General features: G+C 39.3%; 1 protein-coding gene across 4 annotated transcripts; it reads right to left on the bottom strand.

Moving 5' to 3' along the window:
- Positions 1 to 214: 214 nt before the first annotated feature.
- On the bottom strand, positions 215 to 7,291 carry LOC139752896 (uncharacterized). Of its 4 annotated transcripts, XM_071668932.1 has the most exons (3): positions 7,135 to 7,291; positions 1,714 to 1,870; positions 215 to 1,336 (listed from the first exon to the last, which is right to left on the bottom strand). In XM_071668932.1, exon 3 carries the CDS (start codon positions 1,328 to 1,330, stop codon positions 272 to 274), a length of 1,059 nt encoding a protein of 352 aa, XP_071525033.1. In that variant the 5' UTR covers positions 1,331 to 1,336; positions 1,714 to 1,870; positions 7,135 to 7,291; the 3' UTR covers positions 215 to 271. The 4 variants fall into 4 exon arrangements, with proteins under 4 accessions (XP_071525033.1, XP_071525030.1, XP_071525031.1 ...); XM_071668929.1 differs by having other exon boundaries at positions 215 to 1,870; XM_071668930.1 differs by lacking the exon at positions 7,135 to 7,291 and adding an exon at positions 6,906 to 6,927 and having other exon boundaries at positions 215 to 1,870.
- Between the last annotated feature and the right edge of the window lie 9,918 nt (positions 7,292 to 17,209).

The raw sequence follows: 17,209 nt of genomic DNA, 5'->3' as shown, positions 1-17,209 counted from the left end.
AAATTCTGTATTGGCTCTAAAATACAACCGGCTTATTCTCATCCCTATGAAACATGAAGCAAATATGGCTAAGGAACTGTAGCTTACTTTCCTATATGAACAATTAGAGGTTCATATCTATCCCTACTGAAGTAGGTATGGTAAAATCCTTTAAAGTCTTTTCCTCATGAAGTTATGGCAGAGGGAAGAAATTGGGAGCTTAGAAACAAAAATATTTATGGTTAAAATTGTACTTTACAGTGGTATATCTTATAAATCAATACTACTAAATCTAAGTGCACACATCCAGCTCTTCTTTGATATAAACATCAGTAATTGTTTCATCTTTAATGTATTTTTCCTGATAATTCTTTTTTCCATCATTTACTATATAAACTGTTTGGATACAATACTTTTTAGTCTCATCAGAAGTTTCCTCAATATCATTTTCAGAGTTAAAATCTGGTTTTCGATATCTAGTCTGTCCAGTCTCACTTTCAAATGATTTCTCAAATGTATGATGGATTTTGTCATTATTGTCATACACTTCATTTGGCTCCTCATCATTTCCATTATGAGTCAACAAATGTTTTTTAAACTCTGACTTCTTTACAAATACTGCCCCACAAGCTAAACATTCTGAGGATTTTTCTCTGATGTGAACATGCATATGTTTCTGAAGATTAAACTTTCTAGAAAAAGGCTTGCCACATTCTAAACACTTAAAATGTTTCTCACCCGAATGAACACGCATATGAATCCTCAGACTATTCACTGTAGCAAACTGCTTCTGACATCTACAACAAGTATGCTTCTGTTTTCCATTGTGACAATACATATGTACTTTAAGACGTGAACATGATGAGAAACTCTTTTCACAGATTTCACATTTTTGCGATGATTCAACAAGGGAGCTATTCATGTGCTTTTTAAGTTCATCATACCACATAAACTCCTTTTTACAAATCAAGCATCTAAAAGGTTTTTCTCCAGTATGAATTCGCATGTGCATTTCATAGTTGGAATCATTTCTAAATTCTCTGTTACAATCAGGACAAGTTATGAACTTTGGTTTCCCATTGCAGTCAATGTTCCTTAAATGTTTTCTAAGATTATAGATAGTACTGAATGATCTGCCGCACTTTTTACAAGTTGTATTCTTCTCTTGTGCATGCACATGCATATGTTGTCTAAGGTAACAACTCTTTGTGAAGTCCTTGCTACATATCAGACATCTACATTTTCTTTCCCTATCATGGATTGGCATGTGGTTCTGCAGTTCATTGCTCCACATGAAAGTCATTGTGCAGTAATTACACTTGTAGGGTTTCTCTCCAGTGTGGATGCGCATGTGAGTCTGTAAAAGATTACTGTGTGAATATTTCTTTCCACAAACTGTACACAGGTGAGGCTTCATTTCAAGATGTTTTAATGAATGTTGTTCGAGTTCATTTCTTGACATAAATATCTCTTTACATGTACCACATTTAAAAGATTTCTCTCCAGTATGCAGGCGCATATGTATGTTAAGACTATAAACAAGGGAAAACTTTTTCCCACACACCGAACACTTAAAAGACATGCTTTCTCTCAGGGCATACAAACAGTTAGCTTTTGCAGCCTGCAGGAAATACAAACTTGCTTCAAGGGATGGACTGAATAATCTTCATAAAACTGGATATCTTTTGTGTCACATCATACTATTCCATATCATATTTGCTACCTTCAAAATACCTTTTGTTCCTACATGGTCTGATCTTTTTATTTTCTTTCAAGTTCGACAGGATCCCAGAAGAACAGCTGTCAGTGGCAACGTGCTCGACATAACCTAGTTGCTGATAAAATGTCCACTCTATTGTTGCCCTTGTCTTGCTATAACATGTCTTACATCCTGTGAATAAAGAAAAAGTAAGACAGCTACAAATCTAATATTCTATATAGGTGTAACATGATAAATAAACACATTCATATCAAAACATTAAATTATTTAAAAAACTGATATGAATCATTTCCATTATGCTATGATGACATTAAAGAATATATGAGAAGCTAAGAGCCATTGGTTGCATCGCACTGTTTCTATAAGCTACTGACTTTGTTGTACATACTGTGTAAGTCACTGGTGGTACTGTGAACAATGCAAGAGGCAATAATAAAGTTCGAGGAATTGTGTGATCCTCTGATGGTAGGTGGTAACACTGAATTATAAGAGGTGTTGCTCACACTTTATAAGCCACTCTAAGAGCTGTGTGTGAAACTGGGAGTACAGAACAGCAATTAATGATATGTGTAGAAAGGAAGCTATCAGGGACTTATTTGCCTTATTTGCTTCCATCGGTAGTTTTTCCTCTAACTCACCCTTCATCAGAGTGGAATTTAAAAAAAAATTATTTACTCTCCTGTAATCATCTCTCTTCAACCATCACTCTTTGTCTACCTTAATGTTGCTACACTATGTCTCTTCTACAAGTATTTTTTTTCTTTTGTTAGATGAGAGGGCATGGGCAACTCAGGCCCTAATCAAAGCTATCTCCTTAATGCTCTCTCTCTCTCTCTCTCTCTCTCTCTCTCTCTCTCTATATATATATATATATATATATTTTCTTTTTATTTATCTATTTATCTATTATACTTAATCGCTGTCTCTTGCGTCAGCAAGGTAGCACAAGGAAACAGACAAAAGAATGGCCCAATCCACCACACACACATGTATATACATGAATGCCCACACACACACACACACATATACATACCTATACATTTCAACGTATATGGGTGAAGGCAGCAAGTGTATGTACACGTGTATATATGTATATGTCTGTGTATGTATTTGTATGTATACGTTGAAATGTATGGGTATGTATGTGCATGTGTGGGTGTGTATGTGTGTATGTATATACATGTGTATGTGGGTGGGTTGGGCCATTCTTTCATCTATTTCCTTGCACTACCTTGCTATCGCGGGAGACATATATATATTTTTTTTATATATATATATATTTTTTTTCTTGCTTTGTCGCTGTCTCCCGCGTTTGCGAGGTAGCACACGGAAACAGACGAAAGAAATGGCCCAACCCACCCCCATACACATGTATATACATACATCCACACACGCAAATATACATACCTACACAGCTTTCCATGGTTTACCCCAGACGCTTCACATGCCTTGATTCAATCCACTGACCGCACGTCAACCCCGGTATACCACATCGATCCAATTCACTCTATTCCTCGCCCTCCTCTCACCCTCCTGCATGTTCAGGCCCCGATCACACAAAATCTTTTTCACTCCATCTTTCCACCTCCAATTTGGTCTCCCACTTCTCCTCGTTCCCTCCACCTCTGACACATATATCCTCTTGGTCAATCTTTCCTCACTCATTCTCTCCATGTGACCAAACCATTTCAAAACACCCTCTTCTGCTCTCTCAACCACACTCTTTTAATTTCCACACATCGCTCTTACCCTTACATTACTTACTCGATCAAACCACCTCACACCACATATTGTCCTCAAACATCTCATTTCCAGCACATCCACCCTCCTGTGAAAGAAGAAAGCTGAGAGTAAATGTGAATAAGAGCAAGGTTATTAGTTACAGTAGGGTTGAGGGACAAGTCAATTGGGACGTAAGTTTGAATGGAGAAAAACTGGAAGAAGTGAAGTGTTTTAGATATCTGGGAGTGGATTTGGCAGCGGATGGAACCATGGAAGCAGAAGTGAGTCATAGGGTGGGGGAGGGGGCGAAAGTTCTGAGAGCGTTGAAAAATGTGTGGAAGGCGAGAATGTTATCTCGGAAAGCAAAAATGGGTATGTTGAAGGAATATTGGTTCTGACAATGTTATTTGGTTGCGGGACATGGGCTATAGATAGAGTTGTGCGGTGGAGGGTGGATGTGCTGGAAATGAGATGTATGAGGACAATGTGTGGTGTGAGGTGGTTTGATCGAGTGAGAAAAGAAAGAGTAAGAGAGATGTGTGGTAATAAAAAGAGTGTGGTTGAGAGAGCAGAAGAGGGTGTTTTGAAATGGTTAGGTCACATGGAGAGAATGAGTGAGGAAAGATTGACCAAGAGGATATCTCTGTCAGAGGTGGAGGGAATGAGGAGAAGTGGGAGACCAAACTGGAGGTGGAAAGATGGAGTGAAAAAGATTTTGAGTGATTGGGGCCTGAACATGAAGGAGGGTGAAAGACATGCAAGGAATAGAGTGAACTGGAACGATGCGGTATACCGGGATCAACATGCTGTCAATGGATTGAACCAGGGCATGTGAAGCATCTGGGGTGAACCATGGAAAGTTTTGTTGGGCCTGGATTTGGAAAGGGAGCTGTAGTTTCAGCGCATTATACATGACGGCTAGAGACTGAGTGAACGAATGTGGCCTTTGTTGTCATTTCCTAGGGCAACCTCTCGCACATGTGGGGGAGGGGGTTGTCATTTCATGTGTGGCGGGGTGGCGACGGGAATGAATAAGGGCAGACAGTATGAATTATGTACATGTGTATACATGTATATGTCTGTGTGAGTATATAAATGTATACGTTGAGATGTATAGGTATGTATATGTGCGTGTGTAGATGTGTATGTATATACATGTGTATGTGGGCGGGTTGGGTCATTCTTTCATCTGTTTCCTTGCGCTACCTCGCTAATGTGGGAGACAGCGACAAAGTATATATAATATATACATATATATATATATATCCCTGGGGATAGGAGAGAAAGAATTCTTCCCACGTATTCCCTGCGTGTCGTAGAAGGCGACTAAAAGGGCAGGGAATGGGGGGTGGAAATCCTCCCCTCTCGTTTTTCATTTTCCTAAAGAAGGAACAGAGAAGGGGGCCAAGTGAGGATGTTCCCTCAAAGGCTCAGTCCTCTGTTCTTAACGCTACCTCACTAATGCGGGAAATAGCAAATAGTATGAAAAAAAAAGAAAAAAAAAAATATATATATATATATATATATATATATATATATATATATATATATATATATATGGCTGCCCATTAACTGCGACAGCCTATATTCTATAGCAGTGAAAACAATGGCAGCTTGAAGATGCTGCAGCAACCTGAAGTCTGTGAAGTTTTAATTTAGATGCACCCCAGAAAATGCAAATCAATGGGCTCTTTTTCTCAGTACAAGTAATTCATTTACAGATAGCATATATATGACGGTGGGTAGGGGTATGATAATGAAGTATGAGGCAAAAATATATCATAATACAAGTCAAAAGAACCCATGAAAAGCTCACGTAACTTAACATAGGGCTGAGATTTTCCTTCTTTTTCAGGAATACGCTAAAAATATACTAACAACATCATTGTCATCTTCCTTCTGTTTTACTGGTTGCATGTAGGAAGTAAATATAGCAAACAGCCACTGATTATACCTACATGCAAGTAAATGCAAACATTTCAACACTGCTATATTCTTTAAATAACACTGAAAATATGGTAAATGTAAACTGCTTAGGAAAGTTAAAGCAACTTTCTTAATGCCTCTATTGATTTCTAGGAGTGTTCCAATTACTTTTACCCCATATTTTCCCTGATCATCATCGCCCTCTCATGGCATTCATCAGTGTGAGAGAAACAAATAGATATAAATATGTTTTAGCTTTGTATCGCTGTTGTCCTTGCATATTGGACAATTTTGTTTTGCAGTGCTAGCATACTGTTTGGAGAATATAATACCAATTGTGAAGTATGAATCTGAGCATTATATTTCATTAAAAATTTAACAAGATAACAATATTGATAATGTAAAACAATCTTATTCATTCATAAAACACTCTAAAAACCTAACCTACCCTCCTTAGAAGGCAAACTTTACTTAATGTTTAATATTATTGTCGAAGTATACCAGTTACTCAAATGCCATAACATAGTTCTGTATATGTGGCACTAGACAGACAAAAAATGAGAGGGAGAATACCTCCACACAATCCCTAGCAGCATACAAATTTTGTTGGTATAATTCAAATGTCACTTTGGATAATAGGTTTATAAAGGTTTGGCTGATATTTTAAAAACAGGTTAGGCTTTTAGTTTTTCTGCTGATTTCCTTGAAGTATATTACCTATTCTTACATTAATCTATTCCATATTTTTCATCACATACATAACCTTTATAGATATCTTATCTAATACTGTTCAAGAGAATGTAAATTGCTCAAGTTCATGCTCCGCAATTATTGTTGCATTCTCTAAACACTGCATTAGGAACGCAAACACAATCACTCAAATTTCAAAACTAATAACAATGTGGAAGTACAGTAAACGTTTACCAAAAAAGCACTGTAATGCTCCAGATCATGCTACCCTAGTCTGACTCACTTCGACTATGCATGATTAGTCCACATTTTGTGTCTCTTTCAAATTCATGGGTTATACCTGTGGTGCCACTTCACTGAAAGTGCCTGTAGATTATGACACCTGTCGAAAATTAATCACTGGTCCCCTTTTGAACTCTTTAGTAAACTGCTGTCCGCATGAATAGGTATTGAGTTGTGATGTTCACAAAAAATAGTATTACTCCTCTATAATCGCTTGGGTTCAGAGACACTAACGTAAATGTATCCTCCTTACTGCCCATTGTGGAGACAACGGAAATTATTTCTACCTAATCGTGCATAATTGAAATAACAGTGAATGCTGTTACTATATACGTCCTCCAATGAGCAACACCTAACAAATGTAAATGTCATCACTTATTACCGATGTAAGCAGCATTAATTAGAGAACACCTGGGTGGTGGTCATGCGGGGGGGTGAAGTTGGTAAATAGGTTATGCTTCAGGTTTTATCAAACTGTAACTGAAAACCACTTTATGCTGAACACATTACAGCATTATATGTCCCTTGTCATAATAAATAAATTATATAATAAACTTCAAACCAAAATTCAACAAAAAGTAGTTACCTTTCTGTTCGTAATACCTGATAAGTTTCTTCACTAAGACGAATCGTATTCATTGAATACTTACGTATCTTACAGAAATAAAAGTTTTTTTTTAAACAAATACACAAAGAGAGGTCCGCTTCACATTTCTATAAATTTCAGTAAAACTTTTGCTTTTCCCTCGTGATAGAAACAATCATAAATAAACTATGGCGTATCAGGCAAACTAGTGAAGGTCTAAAGTGCTTACCAAACAGTTGTTATATCTCAAGTGTCTCACATGCCAGGTTTTCGGAAAATGTAATGTTGTTGGGTACTGGCACGGTTGTCATTGTTGTCAACCAACACCTGCAGCGAACACAACCAGCGAACCAAACAGGAACGCACATTATCGTCAACAAACATATGTCAGCAGGTTTGAGTATTACATCAGGATATTATGTTTTCTCCCATTATATTACAGATAAGATACCATGTCGTTCAAGATTCCCTGTAATCTGTAAGGGAAACTCTGGAATCACACTAAACCAAAAGATATAATCTTTATGAAGCAGCACACTAAGAGCTATCTATCGGTATCCATGTAAAAAACTCATACAACTCAGTAATAAAGTACATCATTATCTTTATTAAGTTACATCTGAGCAGGTTCAAATTAACGTAGCCACACGGACCAAGAGGGTGAACGTATCCATGGCTGACACGGAAGTAAAGGACATCGCCACAGGATACTGGGTGTCTAAGACGACATTTCCTTTGACAGTTGAAGTTACAAAGACTCGACTGCATTCTAGAACGTCACACACACTACTTACTTAATAAGATTTATTATAAATCAGCCACGCTAATTAGCTAGGTAGATGTACCTCACTCAATGTCCTTGTCCAAAGTGTGGAAATATTTACCTCTACTATGACCTTAAACTCTCTTACGATTAGTTAACTAAGTACTGTTGTGACTTCTCATTTCTGTGTTATCTCAACTGGGTATAATCAGCCTAATGGCTACCTCTTGAAAAAAAAAAAAAAGGGGGAGGGGAGGTGAAAAAAATTGGGGGGGGGGGAGGGCATCTAGTATAAAACTGTATACAACCACGGATATGAACGTGGCAACTTTCTGAAAACAAAATCTATTACAGCAACATTTCTATTACCTTTAGACAACAACAGCCTCATGAACAACGTCCAAGACAATGAGCCTCACTTAACTGCACCCTAAATAACCCAATAGATAAACAACAATGGAGGTAGTCGCTAGCCTCGACCCTGATGCTATTTAAATTTTTCTTAATTTGTACATGCCTATATGATTTCTCCTCATATGTGGTATTTGCCTACAATTTCACTGTTGCTAAGTTTCTTAGTTACTTCATGCCATGTTACCTCACGGCTTATCTCCCGTCCCTCTCCATAACCTAACCGGGGCTCTGAGACTATATATTTTACAGTGTATTTCCATACATAGATTCGATAAACTGTTATCCATTATCGTAATTTTTATTTAAGGTCGAGAAATTTAGGAACAGAACAATCACAGGCCATAACAAGATATTAACCAAGAAACATATCAGAAGACTTAGAGAAGTACTCTAGTTGAAGAATGGAATTAGCTACGTTATGATATAAATGCAGACAGTTTACCTTACAATATAAAGATGTATGAAAGTATAGTACCAAAGACTATTAAGATAGTCTTTGATATAGTACAAATAGGGATGTGGTATGTACACACACACACACGCAGAGGCAGTATAGTGCTAAGCGGTGTTCCCTACTAATTTGTACATTGCAATCGGTACACATCCGACCCAGCTGTTCAGCCCCCCCCTTGGATTGATGGGTAAGTGTGTACCTGGCGTTGGTTGTTTGTATGTGTGTGTGAGTGTCTGTGTTTACATGAAATAAGACATGATATGTACAAGGTTAAAAGACGGGACAACATGAGTGTAGAACTTTCCCAAAAGTACAGCAGTCACAATTGATGATTACATAAACACACTCGTCCGCCGACGCAAAATCATAACACAAATCGTCCCTTATTCCAGCTCTTACGCAAATACACAACTCAAGCAAATGTATGGTAATGTGGATGGGACAAAATGAAAGAAGGCTTCAGGACAGTTAGTAGACAGGAAATAAGGCTCAGGATTATGTGTATGATAAGGACTTGGGAGTCAGTGCCTTCATTCCCCTGTCGACAAAACGATACTTCAGAATATTTGAGACAGACTATCTTCTGGCAGATATCAGAATAGCTTTCACTTATATTTTCAAGAAAATATTTAGCATTTTTTTCATATAATACATAAAGGCAAAAGTAGATTATGCTTCTCCAGTTTGGTCACCTCACTTAAAGACAATATGGTTCCGCAACGGGAAGCATTTTGCAGTAAACAAAACTAGGCCATTCTTATAAGCTACTATGATGATATTAAGAGGCGCTGGAGAACAAACAAAATGAAATTTTGTATTACGAGACTTTACGAAAGCACTTGATAACTACGACCAAGGTGTCACAGCATATTACAGTTCGAAAAAATGGGAAATACCAGCAAAAATTGGAGGATGGATGTACAACTTCGTAAACAACAGATCAAAACACGCAGTTATAAATCAGGCAATTTCCAGTGCTTTCACGGTTGATAGCTCGTTCCCCCCAAAACTATACTGGCACCCCTTCTTTCCTTCAGTTATATTCATATTTGACTTTAAGACACGAATGACAGTTTTATATACTCCTCAGCAGACGATACTAGAATAACAATGAAAGGCTCGTCAGCGGAAGACACATAGAAACTACAAACTGACGTGACCGAAAACAACAGATATGGAAGAGTTAACAAATTAAGAGGAGTATAGAATACCAGATGGATATAGGAGCCGGCATATCATGAATGATTGCCGTGCAAAACATTGGAGCAATAATGTATATCGACCTTATCTTTAGTGAACAAAACAAGGCAGCAGTTGCCTCCTCCAAAAAGACGGTAGGATGGATATTGCGGACCTTCATGACGAGAGAGGACAGACCAATGATACTCTTCAAGTGGCTGATACGCTCACGAATAGAATATTGATTATCTTTTCTTTAATACTATCTGCCATTTCCCGCGTTAGCGAGGTAGCGTTAAGAACAGAGGACTGGGCTTTTGAGGGAATATCCTCACCTGGCCCCCTTCTGTTCCTTCTTTCGGAAAAAAAAAAAAAAATAGAGGGGAGGATTTCCAGCCCCCAGCTTCCTTCCCTTTTAGTCGCATTCTACGACACCCAGGGATTACGTGGGAAGTATTCTTTCTCCCCTATCCCCAGGGATATTGATATGTACCTATATAACCTTGCGAGGTGGGCAAAATTGCGGAGTGAGACAGTTCAAAGATCCTTCACGGGCCGTACAAACGAAGGAAAGGAGCTGAACTACAGGAAATGATTGAAATCGCTAAGGCTTTTCTCTCCGGAACTCGGCTGGGAGGTATTCATTAATTGCGCATTAAAAATCGTAGAACGTATGGTCCTACACTAAAAGTAACTCCCTATCACCACAACAGACTTGGAAAACTCGTAAGATATTTTTCTTAGTATGAACAGGTGCTATTATTACACACACACACACACACACACACACACACACACATATATACACACACACACACACATATATATATATATATATATATATATATATATATATATATATATATATATATATATATATATATATATATATATATATATCACCTGAACATCTTGACCCTTAGGCTTTTCAACACATTGCATACAGACGCCAGAAACATTACGGGAAGTACGATGGTAAAATACAAGAGTGCCCTTGATAAGTATTCAAGGTGAATCTATGCCTGCGGGTTGCGACTCCCAACAGCCTGGTTGACCAACTCTGCAGTTTGGACTCCGCCCGTGTTACAAGGGTGTAAGATCTCTGAGGTTTACGCAGGTTGTTAACTATATGTAATTTTTTTTGTACGGTATGAGGAGGAAGTTTTACCACAATGGGACCCCATCTTTTAAATTTTCTCTGACGTCAATATTTACAGTTTCATAATCCTGTTTATTCCATTATTCCGCTTTTATGAAATGAAATTATTTCTGCTGATTTCATAAGAAGTTTCTTTATTTCGTGAAGTTTATTTCGTGTTATGACCTTTGGGTGCCCTGTCCTTGCATCCTCCGAAGAAGTGTTTGCTTTGAAACAAAAATCAAGGCTGGAACCGAGTCACCCCTTACTCATCTGTCTTCCATGGTGGGTGATCTTATGGCTTAGAAACTCTCATTGTAGCTCAGCTGTCTTAATTCTGGTACCATCTGTGTTGCCCTCCTCTGGACCTTCTCTATTAATTCTTTGCATTATCTTATGAAGCACTTTCTAGTTTTTGCCTAATATTCTACGCAAACAGTTTGCTGAATATTTCCTTATTCACGTACTTGAATGCAGTTTTAATACTTGCTAACAGACAGCCTGTCTCCCTTACAGTTTTCCTAAGATGGGACTTTGGTGACCGTTTAGGTATAAAGTCGACTCCGAAACCACACACACACACACACACACACACCTGTAGCCTATTTCGTACTAGATGGTATTTGTATCGAAGCCTTCCTTAATTGCGTCTCATCCTCATTACTCTGCATTAAGTCGGATTGAATTCCATCAAACATGAGCCAAGCCAACTGTAGAGTTTGTTTAGATCCTCTTGTAAGGGGATGCAATCGTTTTCACTCTTAATTTTCCTCTGGGCCTCGACAACATCCGAAAACATATTCAGGTACGAGTCTAATCCTTATGAAGAAAGGTATTTACGTAAATGGAGAGCAATGGTCCCACGACTGAGTCCGATGAAAGCTGTCACCTGATAGGCTGACTGGATTCGCTGAATGTCGTAAGTGCCATTAGCTAGTACCCTTGTTGTTGTGTATCTATTTATTTGTACTGTACGAGCGGGGAGTTATACTCTCGTGGGAGGGCCCCCTATCTCTTGAGTTCTCTTTACTATCATACAATTTTTAAAACTTTTTGTAAACTATCAACATTCATTGTCTCAGAATGTAGTTAAGTTATCCAATACCTTTAAATTAGAAAAGGATTTTACATCTTATCTAAGAAGTTTCTTGCCTAACTGGCTTCTGGTTGTGGGTCTCTGCGTCTTTTTAATGAAGTGTTTACAGTCTACGCCACCAAGCTGGTTTAAAAACTTGAAGGTTGGGATCAAGATCATCTCTCCCTCTTACCTCTCCCATGGTGGAGAAATTCAAAGGCCCCTGATATCTTTCATGCACTTTCCCTAGACCTTCTCAGTTCTCTCTCAGTTCTTTTCTATTGTTTAAGTACGGTGTCTCGCAACTCCTGCGTTCACAGACATACGTCTTTGAATTATACGTGCTGGACTCACGCCATCACACAAGACATGTACCAGTATCAGATATTCTCATGGGACATCATTGCCAGCTGTCTCGGCATATTAGGTCATTTTGGATCACAACTCGAGTGCGCATCAAATCGCGTCAATGATTTGACGGGATTTCATCGGATGCGACCTGTCCCCTTCTGCAGGGCAGAGTAACGAGACAAGACAGGTAGCGTGCAAACCTATCAAAACGAAGAAGCAGCAGATGGACGTGGCCGGAGGGCTAGCAGGCGCCGTCGGCTCTCCCTCCCTCACCCCACTGGACGGGGAAGTCCTCCACTGCGACTCCCTGATGTTGTGCAACTCTTTCCCAGGAGATGGTGGCTGTAATACAGATATCAGCGGTCCTTGAACTCGACGCTACAACCCTTGAGCAGAGTGGTACGACCCTTTGGTATTGATGGACCTTTGGCCCGCACGTTAGTCCGACATGGGTGATATATATATATATATATATATATATATATATATATATATATATATATATATATATATATATATATATATATATATTATACTTTGTCGCTGTCTCCTTCGTTAGCGAGGTAGCGCAAGGAAACAGACGAAAGAATGGCCCAACCCACCCACATACACATGTATATACATAAACGCCCACACACGCACATATATCTACCTATACATTTCAACGTATACATACATATACACACAGACATACATATACACACATGTACGTATTCACAGATGCTGCCTTTATTCATTCCCGTCGCCACCCCGCCACACATGAAATGGCACCCACTTCCCCCCACGCGCGCTCGAGGTACCGCTAGTAGAGACAACAAAGGCCACATTCATTCACACTCAGTCTCTAGCTGTCATGTGTAATGCACTGAAACCACAGCTCCCGTTCCACATCCAGGCCCCACACAACTTTCCATGGTTTACCCCAGACGCTTCACATGCCCGGGTTCAATCCATTGACAGCACGTCAACCCTGGTATACCACATCGTTCCAGTTCACTCTATTCCTTGCACGCCTTTCACCCTCTTGTTGTTCAGGCCCTGATCGCTCAAAATCTTTTTCACTCCATCCTTCCACCTCCAATTTGGTCTCCCACTTCTCCTCGTTCCCTCCACCTCTGACATATATATCCTGTTTGTCAATCTTTCCTCACTCATTCTCTCCATGTGACCAAACCATTTCAATACACCCTCTTCTGCTCTCTCAACCACACTCTTTTTATTACCACACATCTCTCTTACCCTTACATTACTAACCCGATCAAACCACCTCACACCACATATTGTCCTCAAACATCTCATTTCTTACACATCCACCCTCCTCCGCACAACCCTATCTATAGCCCATGCCTTGCAACCATATAACATTGTCGGAACCACTATTCCTTCAAACATATTTATTTTTGCTCTCCTAGATAACGTTCTCGCCTTCCACACGTTCTTCAAAGCTCCCAGAACTTTCGCCCCCTCCCCCACCCTGTGACTCATTTCCGCTTCCATGGTTCCATCCGCTGCTAAATCCACTCTCAGATATCTAAAACACTTCACTTCCTCCAGTTTTTCTCAATTCTAACTTACCTCCCTTTTAACTTGTCCCTCAACCATACTGAACTTGACAACCTTGCTCTTATTCACATTTACTCTCAGCTTTCTTCTTTCACACACTTTACCAAACTCAGTCACCAACTTCTTCAGTTTCTCACCCGAATCAGCCACCAGCGATATATCATCAGCGAACAACAACTGACTCTCTTCCCAAGCCTTCTCATCCACACCAGACTGCATACTTGCCCCCTCTCTCCAAAACTCTTGCATTCACTTCCCTAACAAACTCATCCATAAACAAATTAAACAACCATGGAGACATCACGCACCCCTGCCGCAAACCGACATTCATTGAGAACCAATCACTTTTCTCTCTTCTTACTCGTAGAAATGTCTTACATCCTCGATAAAAACTTTTCACTGCTTCTAACAACTTACCTCCCACACCATATACTCGTAATTCCTTCCACAGAGCATCTCTATCAACTTTATCATATGCCTTCTCCAGATCCATAAATGCTACATACAGATCCATCTGTTTTTCTAACCATTTCTTACATACATTCTTCAAAGCAAACACCTGATTCACACATCCTCAACCACTTCTGAAACCACACTGCTCTTCCCCAATCTGATGCCCTGTACACGCCTTCACTCTCTGAATCAATACCCTCCCATATAATTTTCCAGAAACACTCAACAAACTTATACCTCTGTAATTTGAACACTCACCTTTATCCCCATTGCCTTTGTGCAATGGCATTTTGCATGCATTCCGCCAATCCTCAGGCACTTCACCATGAACCATACAAACATTGAATATCCTCACCTGGCAGTCAACAACAAAGTCCCCCCCATTTTCAATAGATTTCTCTGTAATACCATCCAAACCCACTGACTTGCCGGCTTTCATCTTCTGCAAAGCTTTCACTACCTCTTCTTTGTTTAAAAACCATTCTCCCTGACCCTCTCACTTTGCACACCACCTCGACCAAAACACCCTATATCTGCCACTCTTTCATCAAACATATTCAACAAACTTTCAAAATACTTACTCCATCTCCGTTTCACTTCACCACTACTTGTTTTTGCCTCCCCATTAGCCCCTTTTACCGATGTTCCGATTTGTTCTATTGTCTTACGCACTTTGTTTACTTCCTTCCAAGACATCTTTTATTCTCCCTAAAATTTAATGAAACTCTCTCACCCCAACTCTCATTTGCCCTCTTTTTCACCTCTTGCACCTTTCTCTTGGCCTCTTGCCTCGTTCTTTTATACATCTCCCAATCATTTGCACCATTTCCCTGCAAAAATCGTCCAAATGCGTCTCTCTTCTCTTTCACTAACAATCTTACCTCTTCATTCCACCACTCGCTACCCTTTCAAATCTGCCTACCTCCCACCTTTCTCATGCCATAAGCATCTTTTGCGCAAGCCATCACTGCTTCTCTAAATACATCCCATTCCTCCCCAACTCCCCTTACGTCATTTGCTCTCACCTTTTTCCATTCTGCACTCAATTTCTCCTGGTACTTCCTCACACAAGTCTCCTTTCCAAGCTCACTTACATTCACCACTCTCTTCACCCCAACATTCTCTCTTCTTTTCTGAAAACGTCTACAACTCTTCACTTTCGCCTCCACAAGATAATGATCATACATCCCTCCAGTTGCCCCTCTCAGCACATTAACATCCAAAAATCTCTTTTTCACACGTCTATCAACTAACACGTAATCCAAGAACTCACTCTGGCCATCTCTCCTACTTACATACGTATACATATGCATATCTTTTTTTAAACCAGGTATTCTCAATAACCAGTCCTTTTTCAGCACACAAATGTACAAGCTCTTCACCATTTCCGTTTACAACACTGAACACCCTATGTATAACAATTATACCCTCAACTGCCACAGTACTCACTTTTGCATTCAAATCACCCATCACTATAACCCGGTCTCGTACATCAAAGCTTCTAACACATTCACTCAGCTGCTCCCAAAACACTTGCCTCTCATGACCTTTCTTCTCATGACCAGGAGCACAAGCACCCATAATCACCCATCTCTCTCCATCTACTTTCAGTTTTACCCATATCAATCTAGAGTTTACTTTCTTACACTCTATCACATGCTCCGACAACTCCTATTTCAAGAGTAGTGCTACTCCTTCCTTTGCTCTTGTTCTCTCACCAACCCCAGACTTTACTCCCAAGACATTCCCAAACCACTCTTACCTTTACCTTTGAGCTTTGTTTCACTCAGAGCCAAGACATCCAGATTTCTTTCCTCAAATATACTACCTATCTCTCCTTTTTTCTCATCTTGATTACATCCACACACATTTAGACACCCCAATCTGAGCCTTCGAGGAGGATGAGCACTCCCCGCGTGATCCTTCTTCTGTTTCTCCTTTTAGAAAGTTAAACTACAGGGAAGGGGGGGTTTCTATCCCCCCTCTCCCGTCCCCTTTAGTCTCCTTCTACGACGCGGGGAATGCGTGGGAAGTATTCTTCCTCCCCTATCCCCAGGGATAATATATATATATATATATATATATATATATATATATATTCCTATGAGTCCATGGGGAAAATGAAACACGATAAGTTTACCCAAGTGCACTTTCGTGTAATAATCACATTATATATATATATATATATATATTCCTATGAGTCCATGGGGAAAATGAAACACGATAAGTTTACCCAAGTGCACTTTCGTGTAATAATCACATCATCAGGGAAGATACAAGTAAGAAATATAACAGTCATATATATATATATATATATATATATATATATATATATATATATATATATATATATATATATATATATATTTTTTTTTTTTTTTTTTTTTTTTTTTTTTTTTTTTAATACTTTGTCGCTGTCTCCCGCGTTTGCGAGGTAGCGCAAGGAAACAGACGAAAGAAATGGCCCAACCCCCCCATACACATGTATATACATACGTCCACACACGCAAATATACATACCTACACAGCTTTCCATATATATATATATGTATACACACATATATATATATATATATACTCTTTTTTTTTTTTTTTTTTTTACCTCGTCGCTGTCTCCCGCGTTTGCGAGGTAGCGCAAGGAAACAGACGAAAGAAATGGCCCAACCCCCCCATACACATGTACATACACACGTCCACACACGCAAATATACATACCTACACAGCTTTCCATGGTTTACCCCGGACGCTTCACATGCCTTGATTCAATCCACTGACAGCACGTCAACCCCTGTATACCACATCGCTCCAATTCACTCTATTCCTTGCCCTCCTTTCACCCTCCTGCATGTTCAAGCCCCGATCACACAAAATCCTTTTCACTCCATCTTTCCACCTCCAATTTGGTCTCCCTCTT

The sequence above is a fragment of the Panulirus ornatus genome, chromosome 13 (assembly GCF_036320965.1).
Source record: "Panulirus ornatus isolate Po-2019 chromosome 13, ASM3632096v1, whole genome shotgun sequence".
Lineage (NCBI taxonomy): Eukaryota > Metazoa > Arthropoda > Malacostraca > Decapoda > Palinuridae > Panulirus > Panulirus ornatus.
This window is presented reverse-complemented; position numbering and strand designations above follow the sequence as displayed.

Excerpts from the sequence above, each read along its gene's own strand:
- LOC139752896 (XM_071668929.1), bottom strand. The coding sequence starts at position 1,561 with ATGTCTTTTAAGTGTTCGGTGTGTGGGAAAAAGTTTTCCCTTGTTTAT.